Source organism: Geotrypetes seraphini, chromosome 5 (assembly GCF_902459505.1).
Source record: "Geotrypetes seraphini chromosome 5, aGeoSer1.1, whole genome shotgun sequence".
In the NCBI taxonomy this organism is placed as follows: Eukaryota; Metazoa; Chordata; class Amphibia; order Gymnophiona; family Dermophiidae; genus Geotrypetes; species Geotrypetes seraphini.
Window position 1 is genome coordinate 104570394 of NC_047088.1, and position 20650 is coordinate 104591043.

Genomic DNA, 20650 nt, shown 5'->3' on the forward strand with positions numbered 1-20650 from the left:
TATGTTGTTTTAATAAATTGATTGTCCTCACAGTGGTATGACTCTGTGTCTCTTCCACACTCCTATTTCATTGTCATATCCTGCACGTGGGGTTGTGTTTTTTACCTTTGTATTGTGTGATTCAGTGTAAATGACCCCATTCAGCTAGAAGGGCTTTTTAAGAGACATGTACAGTTTTCACGCATTTCCTATATTTCAGCAACTTAATCATGCAGGAAAATAATAAAGAATATGAGAACTAAGTAACCTTGAAAGAGATTTGGGTGTACTGGTGGATACAACAATGAAGTCAACGGCGCAATGCGCAGCAGCCGCGAAGAAGGCGAACAGAATGTTGGGTATTATTAAAAATGGTATTACGACCAGAACGAAAGAAGTCATCCTGCCGTTGTATCGGGCAATGGTGCGCCCGCACCTGGAGTACTGTGTTCAGTATTGGTCACCGCATCTTAAGAAGGATATGGCAATACTTGAGAGGGTCCAGAGGAGAGCGACACGAATGATTAAGGGCATGGAAAACCTTTCATACACTGAAAGATTGGAGAAGCTGGAGCTCTTCTCCCTGGAAAAGCGGAGACTCAGAGGAGACATGATAGAGACCTACAAGATCATGAAGGGCATAGAGAAAGTGGAGAGAGACAGATTCTTCAAACTTTCAAAACATAAAAGAACAAGAGGGCATTCGGAAAAATTAGAAGGGGATAGATTCAAAACAAATGCTAGGAAGTTTTTCTTTACTCAGCGGGTGGTGGACACCTGGAATGCGCTTCCAGAGGATGTAATAGGGCAGAGTACGGTACTGGGGTTTAAGAAAGGATTGGACAATTTCCTGTTGGAAAAGGGGATAGAGGGGTATAGATAGAGGATTATTACGCAGGTTCTGGACCTGTTGGTCCGCCGCGTGAGCGGACTGCTGGGCACGATGGACCTCAGGTCTGACCCGGCAGAGGCATTGCTTATGTGCTTATAATTATATAAATGACACTCTTAATTCAACTCACAAGGACATAATGGCATTCATTTTAGAAGCTCAGGCTTCATGTCAGACGTACATAACTAAAAGAGAAAACTGCACAACTGATGTACTTGATGCAGGAACTGAGCTGATGACGTTTTATTGACTTAATAAGAACATAAGAAATGCCTGCACCGGATCAGATCTTGGGTCCATCTAGTCTGGCGATCCGCACACAGTAGGACGTCATCAGCTCAGTTCTAAGACGCACCCCTACACGGAATTATTCTGGTGTTTATACAGACCTTGGATCTGTTTTCACGTTGTCGTGCTACACATTGTTTATCAAAAACAGATACATTTTGGATCCCTGAGGAAGATGTACTAATCGAAACACGGATCATGTTGGGTCCTCGTTCCTTTACTACAGGTGGACCACTTTTGATACATTTTATTGACTTAAATAAAGTTCCTGCATCAAGTACATCAGTTTTCTCTTTTGGTTTTGTTACTCAACATTCACTGCAGACTCATTGGATTTTTTTCTTCTTTGAGACATATATAACTGGCATAGATGTGTAAACTTATTTAAATCCCAGTTTTAGAATGCTCAAATATGTGTGCAAATCTCCAAATCATTAATATAGCTAGGGATGTGATCTGGGAATATTTTAAGCAGGACTACAGTGGAATGTAATGATAAATATGCATTCCCTGTTTCAGAAGGGGAATGCATGTTTATGTCTGCCAACATGAATATAGGAATGTACAGCTGCTCTCAGGGATGTCTACAGTAGGTTTATAAAAATTGCTCATGTTGTATAGCACCCCACTGGAAGGAATAGGGGCAGCTGCCCCTTCTTCAGTTTTTTGTCATCCCCTCATTCCCCCTCCCCATCCTCCCCACTACCCAGGGATACTGGGATCTATGACAGTTTGAGGAAAAAATGCTGACGTAAGCATACACATTTATCATCAGGTACACGTTGCTCAGCTGTTGGATTTTGGCATCAAAGACACTGTTGTGGACTCATTTAGTTCATATCTTGTTAAACAGACTTTTTAGGTCTTGGTTAATTCCTCTCTTTTGCAGGTTTAGTCACTTCCCACTGCAGTGATTGGCTCGGGCACTTACAAAAAGGGTGTCAGGTCAAAAGTGCGCTGCGACAAAGGCGTGCCCAGACAATTGAGCGCAGCGCGGAGGCGCGCGCCGCTCTAAATTACTGTTTTTAGGGCTCCGATGGGGGTGTGTGGGGGGGGGGAACCCCCCCACTTTACTTAATAGACATCGCGCCGCGTTGTGGGGGTGTTGTGGGGGGTGTGGGGGGTTGTAACCCCCCACATTTTACTGAAAACTTAACTTTTTCCCTGTTTTTAGGGAAAAAGTTCAGTTTACAGTAAAATGTGGAGGGTTACAACCCCCCATAACGCCGGCGTGATGTCTATTAAGTAAACTGGGGGGGCTTCCCCAACAAAACCCCCCGTCGGAGCCCCTAAAAACTAATTTTGTGCGGCGCGCGCCTCTGCACTGCGCTCAATTGTCGGTGCGCGCTTTTGTTTTTCGCGCCGTTGTCTATGAACATACAAAAAGTGTAATTTTTTTAAAGAAACAAGAAACTGCAGGCAAGCCTGCCACACTTTCTTGCATCAACATCCCCTTGCTCCAATCTGAGGCCTTAACACCCCCCCCCCAAGCAAACACAAGTCTTCCAGCTCTCTCCCACAAAAAATATCAAAGGTTAAATCCATGGTAAGTCCTTCAGAGTTTGCTACTGTAGGTGGAAGACTCTCACTCAGCTTAAAGGAAAAAAGTGCTCTGAACTAACCCTTCTACTATGCCCTGGACCTGGCAAAATAAAGTTTCCCCATATACAATGCAAATCAAACTTTTTTTTAATTGCATGGCGATAGATTGGTTAATGACTTTAATTTGGTGTGAAGTAGTTTCAAGTTTATTAGGGTTTGATATACCACTTACCAATCCTAAGCGATTTACAAATAATGGCCTAGATTCACTAACTTGCCCTATTGAGCCCAATACGGGTAGGTCTGATGAATTCTGAAAATGCCAATATGCAGATGGGGCGATCGGAAGAACGCCCCCATCTGCCTGCCCAGATCGCTCGATAGCGATCCCAGTGCATGCACAGACCATCTTTTTTTAATTGAGCCCGTGGTTTTAACCTGTTTAAAGCCCAAGGGTTAAAACCACGGGCTCACAGTGCGGGGCAGAGCAGGGCAACATTCGAGGCGAGCAGGGCAGGAGACAAGAAGATTGAGGCAGAGTAGGGCGGCATTCGGGGCAAGCAGGCAGGAGACAAGAAGATCCGGGCAGAGCAGGGCAGCATTCGGGGCGAGCAGGCAGGAGACAGATTGGGGCAGAGCAGGAGAGTCGGAAAGATGTTTTCGACTGGTACCCAGCAGTCCCTTCTTGCGTTGATCGGCCAGCCCAGTTGGATCATGAAATTTGTGTTGTGAATTGTGTCCCTGACTACTTTGCATGCGTTTCTCCTCATTTGCATGCACGGATTCGAAGCGGATCACAGGAGAAGTTAGTGAATGGGTCCGAGAGAAATCTGGTCACAAAGGGGTTGCAAATCGATCGATACACAATCGGTTTGCTTTGTGAATCTTAGCCCAATGTTTATCTAAACAAAAGGTTAAAATAGACAGCACAAATAACTATACGTGACAGAAAAGGGACACATTGTTTCTAAAAATAAAAAAGGGAAGGGATGGGAATGAACAAATTGGAAAGGGAATATGATAGTTTAAGAGCCTGATTCATACTCCAAATGCGTCTTTATAAAGAAAGGTTTTTAGGCTTACTTTAAATTTAGCCAGGTTAGTTTCTTGCCTCATATATGAAGGGAGAGAGTTCTACAATGTGAGTGCAATCACAGAGAAAATTGTTTTAGGGGTCGTGTCATAAAAGATCTGGCGGATGGATGGAGTAGCCAGGAGATTTTGTTGGGACGATTGAAGAACTCTGGAAGTTGTGTATGGAATTAACAGTCTATCTATAAAAGCAGGTGATTGATCTAATTTAACTTGAAAGGTAAGGAGGAGAATTTTGAATGTGATTCTGTGTAGAATGGTTTCTGTGTGAGTTAACAAATACACTGAAACCATTTCTATACTGCTTGACCAGTAAAACCCACAGTAAAACCAGGTTAAATCCATGGTAAGTAATGATTTTTAAAAAAATATCAGCTTAATGGTCTCTTAAGACTCTGATGATGCAACAGTGCAACAAACATTGGATGTTTGCTTTCTTTCATCTGTTTGCTGCAATAAACTTTCACCATTAAGATCCATCTATGTACAATTGAGAGTGTTTCTTCATGCTTTGTGATCTTAGTACAGACACCAATTGCTTGCTGGTTCTGATGAAGGCACCAATCACTGTTGGGAATTTTGTCAGTGATTCCTTGGCTTTCAGTCATAAGTGCCAGAAAAATCTATCTGCATATTCACCTCCACCCCAATCCTTACACCTTTTCCTAAAAGAGATTGCCCCCACTCCCATATCTTACCTGTTGGATTGGGCAAGGTCAAAGCACTCCACACTGGTGGGGTTCCTCTGGACCCTTTGGAAGAGGGAGGTGTAGAAGTCCAGGTCCCAAGAGTCAAAGGCCAGACCTGTGGGAGGTATGGAAGGAAAGGGAGTATAAAAAGATGGATTAGATTCCAACAATGATAAAGGAGAAAAGAATGAAAAACAAGGTAAAGGAGAAAAGAATGAAAAACAAGGTAAATCAGAAGGAAACATCATCCCTCTTCTTTCCTCCTCCCCACATTCTACTTTCCTCTTTTCCCCCAAACCAGGAGTCCCTGTACTTACCCAATTCCTGGTTAGCTCTCTCCAGGGCAGCACAACCCTCTCCCATCACATCAATTTCATGGACTAGCTCAGGCTGAGTGAACACTAGGAAACTTTCGACAGGTCTTTCATAGACACATTCTGTCATCCGGTCATATAGGGAGGAGATAACTTGCTGCTCCTCTGATGGGGTAGGAGGCTTCACAAACTTGGGGAAATAGTGACAAACTATGTTCAGATGGCTGGATAAAAATCAAAGATTTTTTTAAAAAAATTTTTAAATATCAGATTTTTTAAAAATAAAATGCTTTTTTGGGGAAAAATCTATCTATTTAAAAAGAGATTAGTTTTTACCTTAATATCTTTTCCAGTAGATAGGAATGGTATGCTGAACCATAAGGTTAGTCACCTGTGCTCACAAGCATACTGCAGAAGATGTCAATCACAGCTTTTCAACTCCTCCTCCTCCACAGTCTCTGCTGTCCCCTTCAGTTTGAACCAAAGATGGCGACAGCCCTACAGAAGACAGGAGAAGGATGGATACAGGAAATTCCCTGAAACCAAGTGTCTGATCTGCTCAGATGAAGCTAGAATAGTCAATGAAGAAACAGTAATGTAGTTAAAACATTAACAAGGCTCTGAGAGGAACAATGAATCCAAGAAAATACAAGTTAACCAAGGAACAAACAACCTGAACATTTATGGAACTCAACCATTCCTCCCTTGTAATCCAATTTACAGACCCTTTCTAATCCAAAAGTCTGAAAGTGAAATCCTAGCTACGGAGCTGACCAAGTTAAGTCAGAAAGCATGTGCATCAGATAAATTGCTGGGTGAGGGGGGGTTCAGCAAACTATCCCTATCTTCTGGAAAAGATATTATCAAGGCAAGAAACTAATCTTTTTTTCCAGTACAATAGGGATGGTATGCTAAATCATAGGGACATACCTGCATGTGTTTCTTCCCCCCCCCCACCCCCAACAGGACCATTTGCTGTTCTCCAGTGGAGGGACTAAGCCCAAAGCTTCCACCCTTCTATCCAATGCCTCACAGCAAGTAGAACAAGGGTATTCTTCAGCTACCCATCCAACACAATCAAAGCATGAAAAAGGGGTATTAGGGTCTGAGGACTCCATCCCTGTCAGTTTTGAGGCAAAACAAGGGGTTTTAGAGAAGTTGGAGAACTTAGAAAAAAAAAATAAAAAAAATCAGAAAATCAAAAATGCCACCACAGCAGCATTTTGGCACCAAAAAACAGCTTCTAAATGCTTCAGAGCTGACCAAAAAATTCAAAAAAATAGGACTTTAGAGGAGGGGAACCAAAGACCTAACTGCAGAAACAGTCAAAACACACTTTTCAAGAACCCTCCTGATTTTCCTGATAGGGTGTCACAGTTTGCACTCACAGACAATGTGCTGGGGGAATGGCGCTACAGCCTGCTTCAGCTCCCTCAAGATGTAGCTGGATCTGGAGAGGTTCTCTGCCTCAACTTGAAGGTCAGCTCCCACATCGAGATCTTTGGGCTACCAGTCGGACATTAGTCAGACTGATCCTCTACCATGACACATGATGTGGAAAATAAGGGGGGATGAAGTTGCAGCTGGTTCCCTGAGCACCCCGAAGGACCACTATTGATGTCTAACAGCCTGTGCTAAAGCTCCTAACCAAGTCAAGGAAGTATGCAAGTGCTGAGGGCTGGAACCCTGAGCTTCACAAATTTTCAGCAGGTTGTACAGGTCGAGAAACTAAAAAATATTAAAGAAACAAACAGAGCAAATCAGAAAGACACCTTCATGCTTGCTTGCAGAAGGAAGAACTGAAGGAGGCAGCAAAGACCATAGAGAAGGAGTTGAAATCTGTGATTCACATCTGCTGTATGCTCAAGAACAGAGATAGATAACTCTATGGTTCAGCATATCATCCCTGTTGCACTGGAAGATATAGCACAGTTACTTACCGTAACAGGTGTTATCCAGGGACAGCAGGCATATATTCTCACATGTGGGTGACGTCATCTACGGAGCCCCGATGCGGAAGCATTTTCAAGCAAACTTGATTGAAGATTTAAGTTTGCTCTGCTGCTCCACGCATGCGTGCCTTCCTGCTCCACTAGGGGGTGCATCCCCTCGTGGTCTCCAGTTCACTTAACTAGCCAAGAAGCCAACCTCGGGGAGGTGGGTGGGTTGTGAGAATATATGCCTGCTGTCCCTGGATAACACCTGTTACGGTAAGTAACTGTGCTTTATCCCAGGACAAGCAGGCATGATATTCTCACATGTGGGTGACCTCCAAGCTTACTGAAGAGGGATGGAGGGAAGTTGGCAATTTAAGCAAATAGATTTCGCAACACCGATTGGCCAAACCGGCCATCGCTTCTGGACAGGGAGTCCAGACAGTAGTGGGAGGTGAAGGTATGAACCGAAGACCATGTGGCAGCCTTGCAGATTTCCTCAATAGGTGTTGACCTGAGGAATGCTACGGAGGCTGCCATCGCTCGGACTTTGTGTCCCGTTACTCGACCATGCAGCGCGAGACCAGCCTGAGCGTAGCAAAAGGAGATGCAATCGGCCAACCAGTTGGACAAGGTGCGTTTGGAAACTGGGTGACCTAACCGGTTTGGGTCGAAGGACAAAAACAGTTGTGGGACTTTCCGGTGTGGCTGAGTGCGTTGGAGGTAAAAGGCCAACGCTCTTTTGCAGTCAAGAGTGTGGAGCGCCACTTCTCCGGGGTGAGAGTGGGGCTTGGGAAAAAACACAGGTAAGACAATGGACTGATTGAGATGGAAATCAGACACTACTTTAGGTAGGAACTTTGGATGGGTGCGGAGTACCACCTTGTCGTGATGGAATACCGTGAAGGGTGGGTCCGCTACCAGAGCTTGTAGCTCACTAACCCGCCGTGCGGACGTGAGTGCAAGTAGGAAAATTACCTTCCAAGTGAGGAATTTTGGATGGCATTTGTCTAGGGGCTCAAATGGAGGTTTCATTAGTTGAGCCAGAACCACGTTAAGGTCCCAAACCACCGGGGGAGGTTTGAGAGGGGGGTGGACGTTCAGCAGGCCCTTCATGAAGCGAGTGACTAAGGGATGGAGCGAGAGGGCTTTCCCTTCCAGGGGCTGATGAAAGGCCGCAATCGCACTGAGGTGTACTCGAATGGAGTTGGTCTTTAGGCCGGAATGAGATAGTTGAAGTAGATAGTCAAGGACCAGGGGGACGGGGACCGACACCGGGTCCTGGCTGTGGGAGGAGCACCAGGTTGAGAATCTGGTCCACTTTTGGGAGTAGCAGGTTCTCGTCGAGGTTTTTCTAGAGGCCTCCAATATCTCCTTGACTGATTGAGACACGGGGAGAGCAGTCAGGGGGAGAGAAACCAAGCATTCAGATGAAGAGATTGAAGATTGGGATGTAACAGTGAACCCTGACCCTGTGACAGTAGAGAGGGAAACAGAGGCAGAGGCAGTGGATCTCTGACACTGAGTTGAAGTAGAAGGGAAAACCACGGCTGGCGTGGCCAGTGAGGGGCAATCAGGATCAGGGTGGCTTGTACTGTTTTCAGGTGGACAAGCGTCCGCAGTATCAGAGGGAACGGCGGGAACGCGTACAGGAACCTTCCCTCCCAATCGAGGAGGAAGGCGTCGGCCTCGAGCCGGTCCGGGGAGTATATCCGGGAGCAGAAGAGAGGCAGCTTGTGATTGTGAGGGGACGCGAACAGGTCTATTTGAGGCGTCCCCCACCGTTCGAACACTCCTCGTAGGGCCTGAGAGTGTAGTGACCACTCGTGTGGCTGGAGGAGGCGGCTGAGTCTGTCCGCCAGGCAGTTTTGTTCTCCTTGTATGTACACCGCCCGAAGGAAGGTGTTGTTGGAGATTGCCCATTTCCAGAGGCGCAGGGCTTCCCGGCAAAGGGGCCAAGATCCTGTGCCCCCTTGTTTGTTTACGTAGTACATCGCTACTTGATTGTCGGTTCGGATGAGAACCACTCGGTCGCGGAGCAGATGTTGGAAGGCTACTGCTGCGAGGTAGATGGCCCGAAGTTCTAGCACGTTGATGTGGCAACGGCGGTCTTGTGCTGACCACATTCCTTGGGTGCGCAGGCCGTCCAGATGGGCTCCCCAAGCGTACTCCGACGAGTCCGTGGTGAGTACCTTGCTGTGGGGTGGGGTGAGGAAGAGCAAACCTTTGGAAAGATTTGAAGAGTCGGCCCACCAGCGGAGCGATCGTTGCAATGAAGGAGTCACTGTCACGGAGTGGTCGATCGGGTCCCGGTCTTGACGCCATTGAGACGCCAGGGTCCATTGAGGGATTCTCAGATGGAGGCGGGCGAAGGGTGTGACATGGACGGTGGAGGCCATGTGGCCCAGAAGGGTCATCATCTGTCGGGCTGATACTGAGGTCAGCCGAGAGATCCTTCGGCTCAGACTTACTAACGCCTCCAGGCGCGGAGGGGGGAGGAAGGAACGGAGGCGAACCGTGTCCAGCGTGGCCCCGATGAACTGTAGGGATTGTGAGGGGCGTAGTTGAGATTTTGGGAAGTTTATTTCGAACCCCAGACTTTGTAGATAGGTAATAGTCTGTTGGGTCGCTGAGATAGCCCCTTCTTTGGACGGGGCTTTGATTAGCCAGTCGTCCAGGTAGGGGAATACCTGGAGGCCCTGGGAGCGTAAGGTTGCTGCTACCACCACGAGGCACTTGGTGAAGACTCGAGGTGATGATGCTAGTCCGAAGGGGAGGACTCGGTATTGTAGGTGCCAGTCCCCTACTTGGAAACGCAAAAACTTGCGGTGAGCGGGGTGCACTGGGACATGTGTGTACGCCTCCTTGAGATCGAGGGAGCAGAGCCAGTCGCCCTCGTCGATCAGGGGGTAGAGTGTTGGTAGTGAGAGCATCCGAAACTTTTCCCGTACCAGGAATTTGTTGAGGCGTCTCAAGTCTAGTATTGGGCGTAGGTCTCCCGTTTTTTTCGGTACCAGAAAGTAACGGGAGTAGAAGCCCTTCCCCCGTTGGTCGGGGGGGACCTTCTCCACTGCTCTCAGGCGAAGCAGGTCTCGAGCTTCGGAGAGGAGTAGAGGTAGCTGAGTCCTGTTGGGAGGGCAATTCCTTGGGGGGTTGTCCGGGGGAATGGCCCGAAAGTTGAGAGAGTACCCTGATGAGATCACGCCAAGGACCCATGCGTCCGTCGTAAGTTGTTCCCAGCGAGGGTAAAAGGCTTTGAGTCGACCTCCGATGGGAAGGCGGCCTGGGACTATGGCGGAGGGGGCCCGCCCCCTTCCGCGTGTCCCGTCAAAAGGACGGGGATGGTTTGGTGGTCGCGGGCGGTTGGGACTTGGGCATGGCCCTGTGATGGGCTTGCGGACGTCTGGGTGGGGGCCGCGAGAAAGCAGGGGTGGACTTTTGTGGGTAGCGGCGCGGAGGGGCCCTGTATGGCCTGGGCGCTGGCGGTTTGGGCTTTTGCCGGACAAGGGAGGCAAATGAGCGTTCATGTTCGGAGAGGCGTTTTGTCGCCGCCTCGATAGTGTCATCGAACAATTCCTTTCCCACGCAGGGGAGGTTAGCTAACCGGTCCTGTAAGTTGGGGTCCATGTCGACCAGGCGCAGCCAAGCTAGTCGGCGCATGGCGATAGCGAAGGCTGCTTCTCTGGAGGAGAGTTCGAAGCCATCGTAGGCCGCGTGGAATAGATGAAGGCGCAGGTTGGAGAGGGACTCTAAAAGCAGGCCGAACGTTTCCTGCCGGGAGGCCGGTAGGTCAGTCTCAAAGGCTCTCAATAGTCCAATGAGGTGTTTGAGGTATGATGTGAAGGTGAAAGTGTAGCTTTGCACCCTAGAGGCCATCATTGCGTTTTGGTATAGTCTCCTGCCGAACTTGTCCAGGGTTCGGCCTTCCCGGCCTGGGGGTACCGCTGCTGAGACCCGGGACGGGTGAGCCTTTTTCAAGGAGGATTCCACTAGCAGCGATTGGTGGGAGAGCTGTGGTTGCTCGAATCCCGGATAAGGTACTGTGCGGTACTTGGCCTCCATTTTGGAGGGTACGGCCGTGACCATGTAGGGGGTCTCCAGGTTCCTGAAGAAGGCCTGTTGGAGTACCGGGTTAGGTGGTAAGCGAAGGGACTCTCTGGGCAGTGATGGCATATCCAGCTCCGCCAGGTACTCCTTAGAGTATCTGGAGTCGGACTGGAGATCTAAGTCCAATGCGTGGCCCATGTCTTGGACAAAGCGAGTGAAGGATGGGCGAGATGTCCCCGGAGCCCCGTGCGGGGTCAGGGAACGAGACCTTCGTCGGGTGGAGAAGGATAAGGAGGCTTCCCTCGAGTATCGAGGTTCATGCTCTGATCCATGCTCCGAGGTTGGGGAAGCACTGTGAGAGTGTTCCGGGGTTGTCGATCTTCGGCGTCTCGAGGAGCCCCTCGGAGACGATGCCGGGGTTAGGGGTACCGATCGATGTCGGATTGGTGACCTCGATCCGGACTCCCTCGGAGAATGCGTCCGAGGGGGAGTTCGGAGGATACGCGGGTTGGAGAGTGATAACTCAGCCACCCTTAGTGGTCCTGTACGAGGTGTGGGAGAACGGCCTCGTAGGGTTGGTGAACCTCGGGCCTTCTTGGAGGTACGGCGGTTCGAGGTTTCTGTCGTTCTAGCCCGACGTTTTGCCCCTCGGCGGTCCGCAGAGGGGGAACGTCTCGGGCGTCTCGGCGAGGAGTCCGAGGAGGATGGGATGCGGTGAGGGTTGCGCACCTTTCCTCGAGGTTGTTCGGTGTGAGGCTCAGGTTGGTCTGGCACATTCGAGGTCGAGGCCGATTGAAACTGGGCCATTGCAGCGGACAGCTCCGACGTGATCATCGCTCGGAGTAGGTCCTGGAAGACGGGCACGGACAGCATCGAAGGCATGTCCCCTGCCTCTGTGCGCTCCACCGGGGGCGACCTCGTATCAGAGTATTCCCGTGTGGTGGAGGCACGGCCCGAAGGCTTGGCGGGCTTAGACGGGGCTGTAAGCATGGGGCTTCCGCCATGCGTCGCCGTTGTCCCCGAGGCTGGCTTCTTCGCTGTTACAGAACCTGAAGAGGGAAGAGGGGACTTACCCGGAGCCGAGGCTTTCTGTTGTCCCGAGGACTTCGGGGTCGAGTCTCGAGGCGATGCCGAGGTTTCCGGGGCCGAGGTCAAGGCCGGGGCCGAGGCCAGGGCCGACCTCGAGGCCGAAGTGGAGGGTTGGTCCGGGGTGAAGAGATCCGCCATGCGGGCTTTTCTTCGGCGGAGGGCCCGGTTTTGGAAAATAGCGCACTGGGGGCAGGAGTCGGTTGGATGAGTCGCCCCTAGATAAAGGATGCACCGGCGATGCGGGTCTGTGAGAGAAAGAAGCCGCTCGCACCGGGTGCACTTTTTAAAGCCGGTCAAAGGCCGGGACATTAAATCGAAAGTAGCCGCGGCTCGATTAGCCACGCGGCCACGGGGACCCGGAAGCCTCCGGGTCGTTGAAAACGAAGCAGGAATCAAGTAAAAAGGTAAGGAATTCGCGCACAGCGACTTAATCGTGAAAAAACAAGAAAAAATCGCGGTGCTAGAAGGCAGTTGGGGCAGAGCCTGAAAAACACGTCTTCTAGGCTCGCGGAAAATTTTGAACTGGAGACCACGAGGGGATGCACCCCCTAGTGGAGCAGGAAGGCACGCATGCGTGGAGCAGCAGAGCAAACTTAAATCTTCAATCAAGTTTGCTTGAAAATGCTTCCGCATCGGGGCTCCGTAGATGACGTCACCCACATGTGAGAATATCATGCCTGCTTGTCCTGGGATAAATTATAGTCCAAAAGTTAATCATCATAAAATAAGGATTAGTATTTAATTATGTAGCATGAAGCTGTATATTCATGCAATGTCTAACTTTTTTGGTAAGTCTTGATGATCTTCTTGTATGTGTTTGTATAACAACAAAAGAAGAGAAAGTCTTTCTTGCAGAAACAATTGATACCTCAGAAAAAGCACATACAGCAGAATACAAAACTATAATAAAATGAGAACAAAAATTCAAATATCTAGTATGCAGTTTAGTCACAAACAATGCTGCAAATGTATCTAAGATGAGAATTTAGAATAGCATGACGAGAATACCAAGTTAATAACATGGTTGCACCTCTTAGATAAAGACTTCAGTGTCCTAGAAATAAAGACTAATATCATTGAAATTGGTAAATAATTCCATAACAATCATTTTGCATCAGCAGCTCTGAAAAGAATGGGTGAAACCAAGTTAATGCTCCCAAAATATGTTAGATGAAACTCTGTAGTGGACTGTTTTGAGTAGTATATCAAGAACTGGCCTATTCTGATGACATTTGATTATAAATATTAAGATTATACCAGCAAGAATGAATCTGTAGAAAATTATGATTTAAATCAAGTCTTTCTGACTTTAAATCAAATCCACCCTGATGTTCACTATTCACATCAGGAAGCAAGCATATTCACCTTCACTCCTTTTTACTATCAGGGGCACAGCTGTTCTCCTTCCTCCTAGCCCAGGTACTATCAAGCATAATCTACCTCCTTAGTGCTCCCAAATCCAGCTCTGATAAAGGAGCAGCTGTCCACAGTTTCTTCCTCAATCAGAGGTTGAGCAGCGCAAGAAATGATACCCAAATCTATAGCCTCCTTTTTTGCCTTTCATCGTACCTTGATGAGATATCTCCGGGAGCATTCAATACGGTCCACACTTTCTAAACCTATCCCATGGCAGATGGACACTGCATTGGTAGACATGGCTGTAGAAAAGTTCAACCTACAAGGAACAAACTGAAAAATGTCTATATGGCAGAGCTGCAGTGACATTATAGAAACCATGCTACTGCACCTGTGTGAGAAGGGTTTTCACACACAGCATGGGGGGAGGGGGGTGATGGGAGAGTACGTTGTGATGGGTTAGTAGACACAGGTAGTACAATCTCTAGGAAGCCTAAAACTAATAATATACCATCTGGAGGTGAAACAAAAGGAGGAGGAGAGAAATGGAATATTACATTTTTAAAACTGCCACATTTGTAAGCTGTCTACTGTAATTGCTGTAGATACATTTGGAGACAGTAACAGCGTTATGATATTATAACTCATATGGGAATATTAGGTTCTTACGTCGATAATCTTCTTTCCAGTATAAGGCACAGGAATCCAGTTCTAGGTCAGATCCAGACAATTTCCATTGGACAGTTCCTACCCACCAATTCCCACCTGGAAAGTTACCACCTAAGTCAATTCCTACCAGACAATTCCCACCTACCCATAATGGATAATTCTCCTCCATGGCTAGATATATACCCAATAATAAAAAATACCCATTCCATAAAAAAAGAAACCTTACCCTAACACTCGGGATCTCCCCCTAATCATAACACTTAGGGGCTGCACATACTCAGGGTCTCCCCCTAACCCAAACACTTGAGAACTGAACACAGCACAGTCACATCCAGAGCAGTACCTGGGGAGAGGGTGGGGTGGGAATGTCTGGGCGGAAAAAATGCTCAGGTGGGAATTGGTGGGTGGAAGCTATCCAGGTGGCTACTAACCTGATACAAGGAATCCTGAACTAGGGGGTCTTTCACCTTTATCTGTGAGTTTTGCAGAAAGCATAATGTACTTTTTTTCAGCTCCACCTCCTTGTCTCACTGGGCAGTACCCTATTTCCTCAGTTCATACCAAAGCAGTTGATAACCCCTAAAACAGGAGAAACAACAAGGAGGAACTCCCTGAACACAAATGGTTAACTCAATATAAACACAGCATAAACAAGGTAGACCTGAACAAGTCACCTACCCGAGTCCAACCAGCACTAATATTTATGCAGCTCTTATAGTCAATCCCAAGAGTTCAGTGTTATCACAGTATTCTTCATACCGGCTTGACTGAAGCATTTCCCACTTTCTTGCTGCTCAAAGACAAGCATCTGAAGACACATATATGTCTGAGACAGTAAGCAGGCTAAAAGGACATTTGACAGGGCGAGTCTTCAGGACTCCTGTGTCCTTATTGAGATTATTGAGGTAAGAACCTAATCTTCCCTTCCACTACAAAAGGCACAGTGGTTCTGAACTAGTGGGACGTATCAAGCAGTTCCAAGTCTAGGGTGAGGCAGATGAGCCTACTGCTAGCACTGAGGACCAAATGCGCGTCCATTTGTGCTGCCCACCGTGTAAAACCTTGTAAAAGTATGGAAGGTGGATCATGTAGCTGCCCTACAAATTTTCTCTGGCAGAACTGCCCGGGACTCTGCCCATGAAGAAATCACATTTCTGGTGGAATATGCTTTCAAAGAAATTGGTGGCAGCTTACCACAGTCAATGTATGCAGACAAAATAGCCATGCAAATCCATCTGGAAATAGAAGCCTAAGAAGCTGGCTTTCCCAGGCAGTAGGGACTGGTTAGTAAAAAAAAGATTATCTGAGACACAAAATTATTTTTATTTTATTCACTTTTATTTTAGTATTTATATACTGCTTAAAGCCTAATTCATGCGTCACCTCCAAGTAATGGAGAAGGACTATCCTTACATCCAGCAATGGTTCTTTGAATGCGTGGCCTGGAATGCAGGTAGTTGGACTTTCTAATTAACATAGAATGCTAAAACTCTCTTTGGCAGAAAGGAAAGCATCATGAGTAGAGACATGCCAACCTCCCTAAATCTAAGGAAAGGCTCTCTGTTCGACAGAGCCTGCAGCTCTGAAACCCTTCTTGTCAAGGCAATAGCTACCAGAAAAACAGTCCTGACAGTAAGATCCATCAATAACACCTCATGTAAGTGTTTACATGAGGTTTTACTAAGGGCCCATAAGACAATGATAAAATTCCACTTTGGAAATGGTTGTCACACGGGAGATGCAAAGGTAATACTCCCTTCAGAAATCTGGTGATAGGATGGGAAGCTAAGGAGACTTTCTCCACTCGAGCCCGAAAGCAAGAGAGGCTTGCCACCTGCACTTTGAAAGAACCAACCGCCAGTTCCTTCTCAAGCCCGTCCTGAAGCCCAGAAAAGGCTCCACCTTCCTTAGAACACATAAGTGCTGAAAAGTCTTCCAAGACTTGACATAGGCTGTGATTGTCGCTGGCTTCTTAGATCGTAGGAGGGTAGCTATAACTACCTCTGAATATCCTTTCCACACTAAGGCAGTGTACTCAAGAGCCATGCTGTAAGCCAAAAACGTTCCAAACTCTCCAGGGTAATTGGACCCTGCGAGAGAAGCATTGGATGACATGGCAGTCTGAGACACTTATCATGTTGTAGCCAAACAAGATCCGCATTCAATGGATGAAGCGGCCAAGCCAGTGTCACGAGAACCACTGACCCTTGGTGGGTCATTATTCTTTAAATGACTCGGCATATCACTGGTCATGGGGAAAACACATACAACAGGCCCTTTGTTGGCCAAGCATACATGCTGGTGCTTCCCAGCTTGAATCTATAGCTAAAGTACCAATAGGCCTTCTAATTGGTTGCTGAAGCCATCAGATTGAACATCTGCTGCCCCCCAGCGCTTCACAATGCTGTTCAATAACGACTCTCCTGGATCCAGGGTCTGGCGACCGAGATTGTCGACTTGCCCATTATTCACTCCCGATACATGTGTCACCAAAAAGACACCATCTCAACTCGCTTGCATAAAGAGAAACTGGGGATCTAGGGCAGAGACAGGAAGACAGAGCTGAAAAACACACAAGATGCCTTCTGCAAAACTTGCAGGTAGAGATGAAAGACCCACTAATTCAGGACTCCTGTGCTCTTTGCACTGGAAATTGTTTTATTGCATTTGTAGTTGAAGAAAAATGTTTTGTTTTGTTTTTTAAACCATGTGCTGTGCTTGAATGCCACACACACACCCCAAATTTCTCCTTCTGCCACTCCTACTGCCCTATTTCATTGCTCAAAGTAAGAGCTGTCCTAATTCTTGACTCTAGTTATATCTTTTCACATTATTCTTTGGCTCTCTTTTTTTCTTTTTGCGGCCAAACTACATTTTACTTATTCAGATGTACTCTCTTATTTGAAATGCCCTATAATATACATACACCATCCAAAGCAATTTAAGTGGACAAGAAACTTTTAAAAATGTTCATCAGCCTCCTCTGGTTTCTCTTCTTAACCCCCTCTCCCCAGAACATACCCCTTCTGATCCCTTACCCCGTCCAGAACAGCCTCTCCCTTCCTATCCCCCTCCCCCTAACTAACTAATACCTCACCACCACCCAGGTCTACCTCACATCCCCGATAGTCCAGTGAGAATGGGGGCAGGAACAAATACCACTTGCTCCTGCCTCTAGTGGCTGCCTCTGCAAAATGGCTGCTATGACCTCTAGTTGCAGCTTTGCAGTACTACTGAGTACTGTGAGGCTTTAGTGAGAGATTGCAGCAGCCATTTTGCAAAGGCAGCCATTAGGAGCAGAAGCGAGTTGGCTTCGCTCCTGCCCTCAATTTCCCCATTTGACCTCCAGGGATATGAGGGGGGTTATTATGATGGCAGAGGGAGTATTACTTGGGCCTGTTTCAGGTGGACGGGGATCAGAAGCAGTGACATTCCAGGAAGAGGTAGTTGGGCAATCAAGGGGCTGGAAAACATTTTTAAAGTTATATGGGTCTCAGATGTCATTCAGCAGGGTCCACATCACTTTTATGCAGACCCTGGATGAATATTGGCTGGGACTTGCATACGCTCCAGTGGCTAGTGGATTTACAACTAGCCTCAGAAATTCAGTGCCAGCACCCACACATATCCGAGGCTAAATTAGGGCTTACAGTCAGATTTTAACACATGCTGACCACCTCCAACAGAATATCAGCCAGACATGTTTTTCTTTTGAAACCTTCTTAACCATGCTTTAACTATTCATATTGTACTAATACTTTACAAGAGAAATATCAGTGTGAAGCCTACATGGACTTCTGATGAGCACGCAGTGCTTTGTACATATCAAAACTAATATCTGTGTTGGGTTCAGATGGTATTCATTACTAAATGATCACCCAATTTATTCCAATCCATATCAAATACTGCAGCTAAGCAGAAGGCACAATGAAAAAGAAAAGGCAAATATCTGAATAATTTTATTCTAATAATTGAGTGAACTGCAAACACTGTTTCTACACAGAGAATATGTAATAATTTTCTTTTGCGTTTTAAGAGTTAAATGTAAGTTATAAATCTGATAGCTAGCTTTTACGGGATGAAAAACCCAGTACTGCATCAGGTTTTGCACCTTATTATGAACTCATAATCCAGTAAACAGATTTTATGGTTTGCACATGGGGACTTACCGAGGCCCAATTTCCACCAACAGGGCAGAGGGCTCAGCAGCAAGCAATGAGGTGCTTGAAACTCCTTCAGGATCAAAGGGGCAGCTAAAGATCCAGTGAAGAATTTTTGCCTGTTGTGGATCTGGGGGAGAATCTCCTGTACACAAAGATCGTGGGATTAATCTGTTCAGTTACATCTCTTAAGTTTTCCAGAACATATGAATCATCACACAAAGAAATGCAGTCCGAGACTAGAAAATGTGGCAGAAAGATACAGAAATATTTCCCATCATTTGTGCTCTTCCATATTCAAAACAAGTTTTGTTTATTTACAATATTATTAGGAAATTTTGGAATATGTTAACATTGCATCTATACATTAATACAGATTTGTTTTGCAGACACCAGCAGTGTGAATGTGTGAGAGCTGTTGAAGAAATAGGGTGGTTGGGGGGGTGTCAGGGGTTCGGTGGGGCTAGCAGCAGGAGGGAGTGCCCACTCCCTCCTACCTGAAACCCTCCCCCCAACCACGATAGGCAGGAGATATACTCACTCCCTCCTGTGCCAGCCCCACCGAACCCCTGACACCCCCCCAACCACCCATCGACAACCCCATGGACTCCCCACCTCAAGTGTGCTCAGCCATTTATAATTGTTTCACAGCTGAATATTTGCATGTTTGGCACTTGCAATTGTAAAATTGATTTGGTGTAATATTTAAAACACTTGCAGCAATTTAATTAAAGTTATTTGAAGGATTTTTCTTGTATTTATTAAATATTCTCTGAATTTGTATCATGTTACATGGACGATTTTGCTTTCTTATATACTGTATAAATATAAATATATATATTGTCACATCATTTGTTGACATAAAGTAAGAAGAAAGAAAATTTGAATCGTCGTATCAGAAGTGTTATATTACATGAGACTTTGCTATATTCCATACTCTGGATATATATAATTTTTAAAATCATCTTTATTCATTTTCAAATAAACAATGATAAGCAATACAATGGTCAGCCATATAGCAAAAACAACAGAAACAGAGGTCAACATAAGACCAACAGCGTACATGTAAGAAACTATAAAAATTATCACGTCACCGTACGATACCAAATACCACCACCCCTATCACTAAATACCTCCCCCCTAGTTGGCTAGATGGGTAGAAATTATAAATGGTTACTCTGGATATATTAAAGGGACACATTCCTTTGCAAGTAAAAGATGTTTTAAGTGTGCAGACATGTTTTACTGTCGATAATTTACATTCAACTATGGACACTTTTTATTGGTCTTAGAATTCGATTTCAATGTGATTATTATATATTTTATTATTTTATCAAAAAAATTTTATGCATATTTATATAAGTTTGATTATGTTTTTAATGATTGAAATAACTTCTGTTTGTCTCATGATATGATTTTATTGAAGTTTATTATGCATATCACATTTTACTGTTGTTTGTGATTGAGATTTCATAAATATTTTTTGTATGTATATTTATGGATTTTACGTTCATTGTTTTTTACATGTACAGTATTTAATTACTTTATAAGACACCTGACTCAGGCTGTTTGTCGAAACATGGACCATGTCAGTTCATTTGAATAAAGCATATTTGGGTCCCAGATCTTTACACCACTGTGCATTTTTTGTTTGCATGCTGCTTGTTGTACACTTTTCGATATCTCTTTCTTTGTGATGTGTCAGTGAAACACACATACTTTGTGAATGCAGCAAAGAAGAAGATTGCTTTGATTGAGTTAGCCTTTATAAAAGGTCAAAGAGAGAAAGTTGGGCGCGTTGGATCACATCAGATTGGATCAGACGATCTCCCTGAGACTAAAAAACAAGAACTACAGAAGGGAAGGAAGGAGGATGAAGAAAACTGGAGAATGAAGAGTGAAAAATGAAAGAAGAGCAAGAGATGATGGAGATCTGTGCTTGAAGTGAAACAGGGAGATTCAGATGATATGGCAAAAGAACCAATGGAGGAAACTCCTGTTGCTCTACAGCAGTGGTGTCAAAGTCCCTCCTCAAGGGCTGCAATCCAGTTGAGTTTTCAGGATTTCCCCAATGAATATGCATGAGATCTATTAGCATACAATGAAAGCAGTGCATGGAAATAGATCTCATGCATATTCATTGGGGGAATCCTGAAAACCCAACTGGACTGCGACCCTCCAGGAGGGACTTTGACACCCCTGCTCTAGAGAAAGCTAGGAAGAGGCTAAAATATAATACCAAGGACATAACCAGCCCTTGCCAGTTTAAGACACCATATTGGATTGCGAGAGACAAAGAGATTGCTACTGCTGCTTGGATTGATGCAGGACTCACTTGGACACTGCTTTAGTGATTTATCACAAAAAGGTGACGAGGGCACAGGCAAGATTCATGAAAAAATTGGATGCACAATTTAAGGAGGAACTGTAGCATAACGACATCAGCTGCATTTTCTTTGATGGTTGTTGTGATGATACCAGGTCATGTTAAAGGTAGAAGAGAAGGCAAAATGTATCCATATGGTGAAAGAGGAATATTACACAGTTTGTACGGAGCCAGCAGGCTGATATCTGTGGTATTTTGTTCTGCAAAAGCAAC

The 20650-nt window shown here is 46.0% G+C and overlaps 1 protein-coding gene across 2 annotated transcripts in view; it reads right to left on the minus strand.

Annotated features, from left to right (window-relative positions):
- The window catches only part of PFAS (phosphoribosylformylglycinamidine synthase), a 149943-nt gene that overhangs the window by 93790 nt on the left and 35503 nt on the right, over window positions 1–20650 (minus strand). For both annotated transcript variants that reach the window (XM_033944969.1, XM_033944968.1), the window contains exons 3-6: window positions 18061–18196; window positions 13436–13541; window positions 4800–4986; window positions 4492–4597 (exon numbers count right to left, since the gene is read on the minus strand). In XM_033944969.1, the coding sequence (XP_033800860.1) occupies window positions 4492–4597; window positions 4800–4986; window positions 13436–13541; window positions 18061–18196 (535 nt within the window). The remainder of the gene's footprint in view (window positions 1–4491; window positions 4598–4799; window positions 4987–13435; window positions 13542–18060; window positions 18197–20650) is intronic.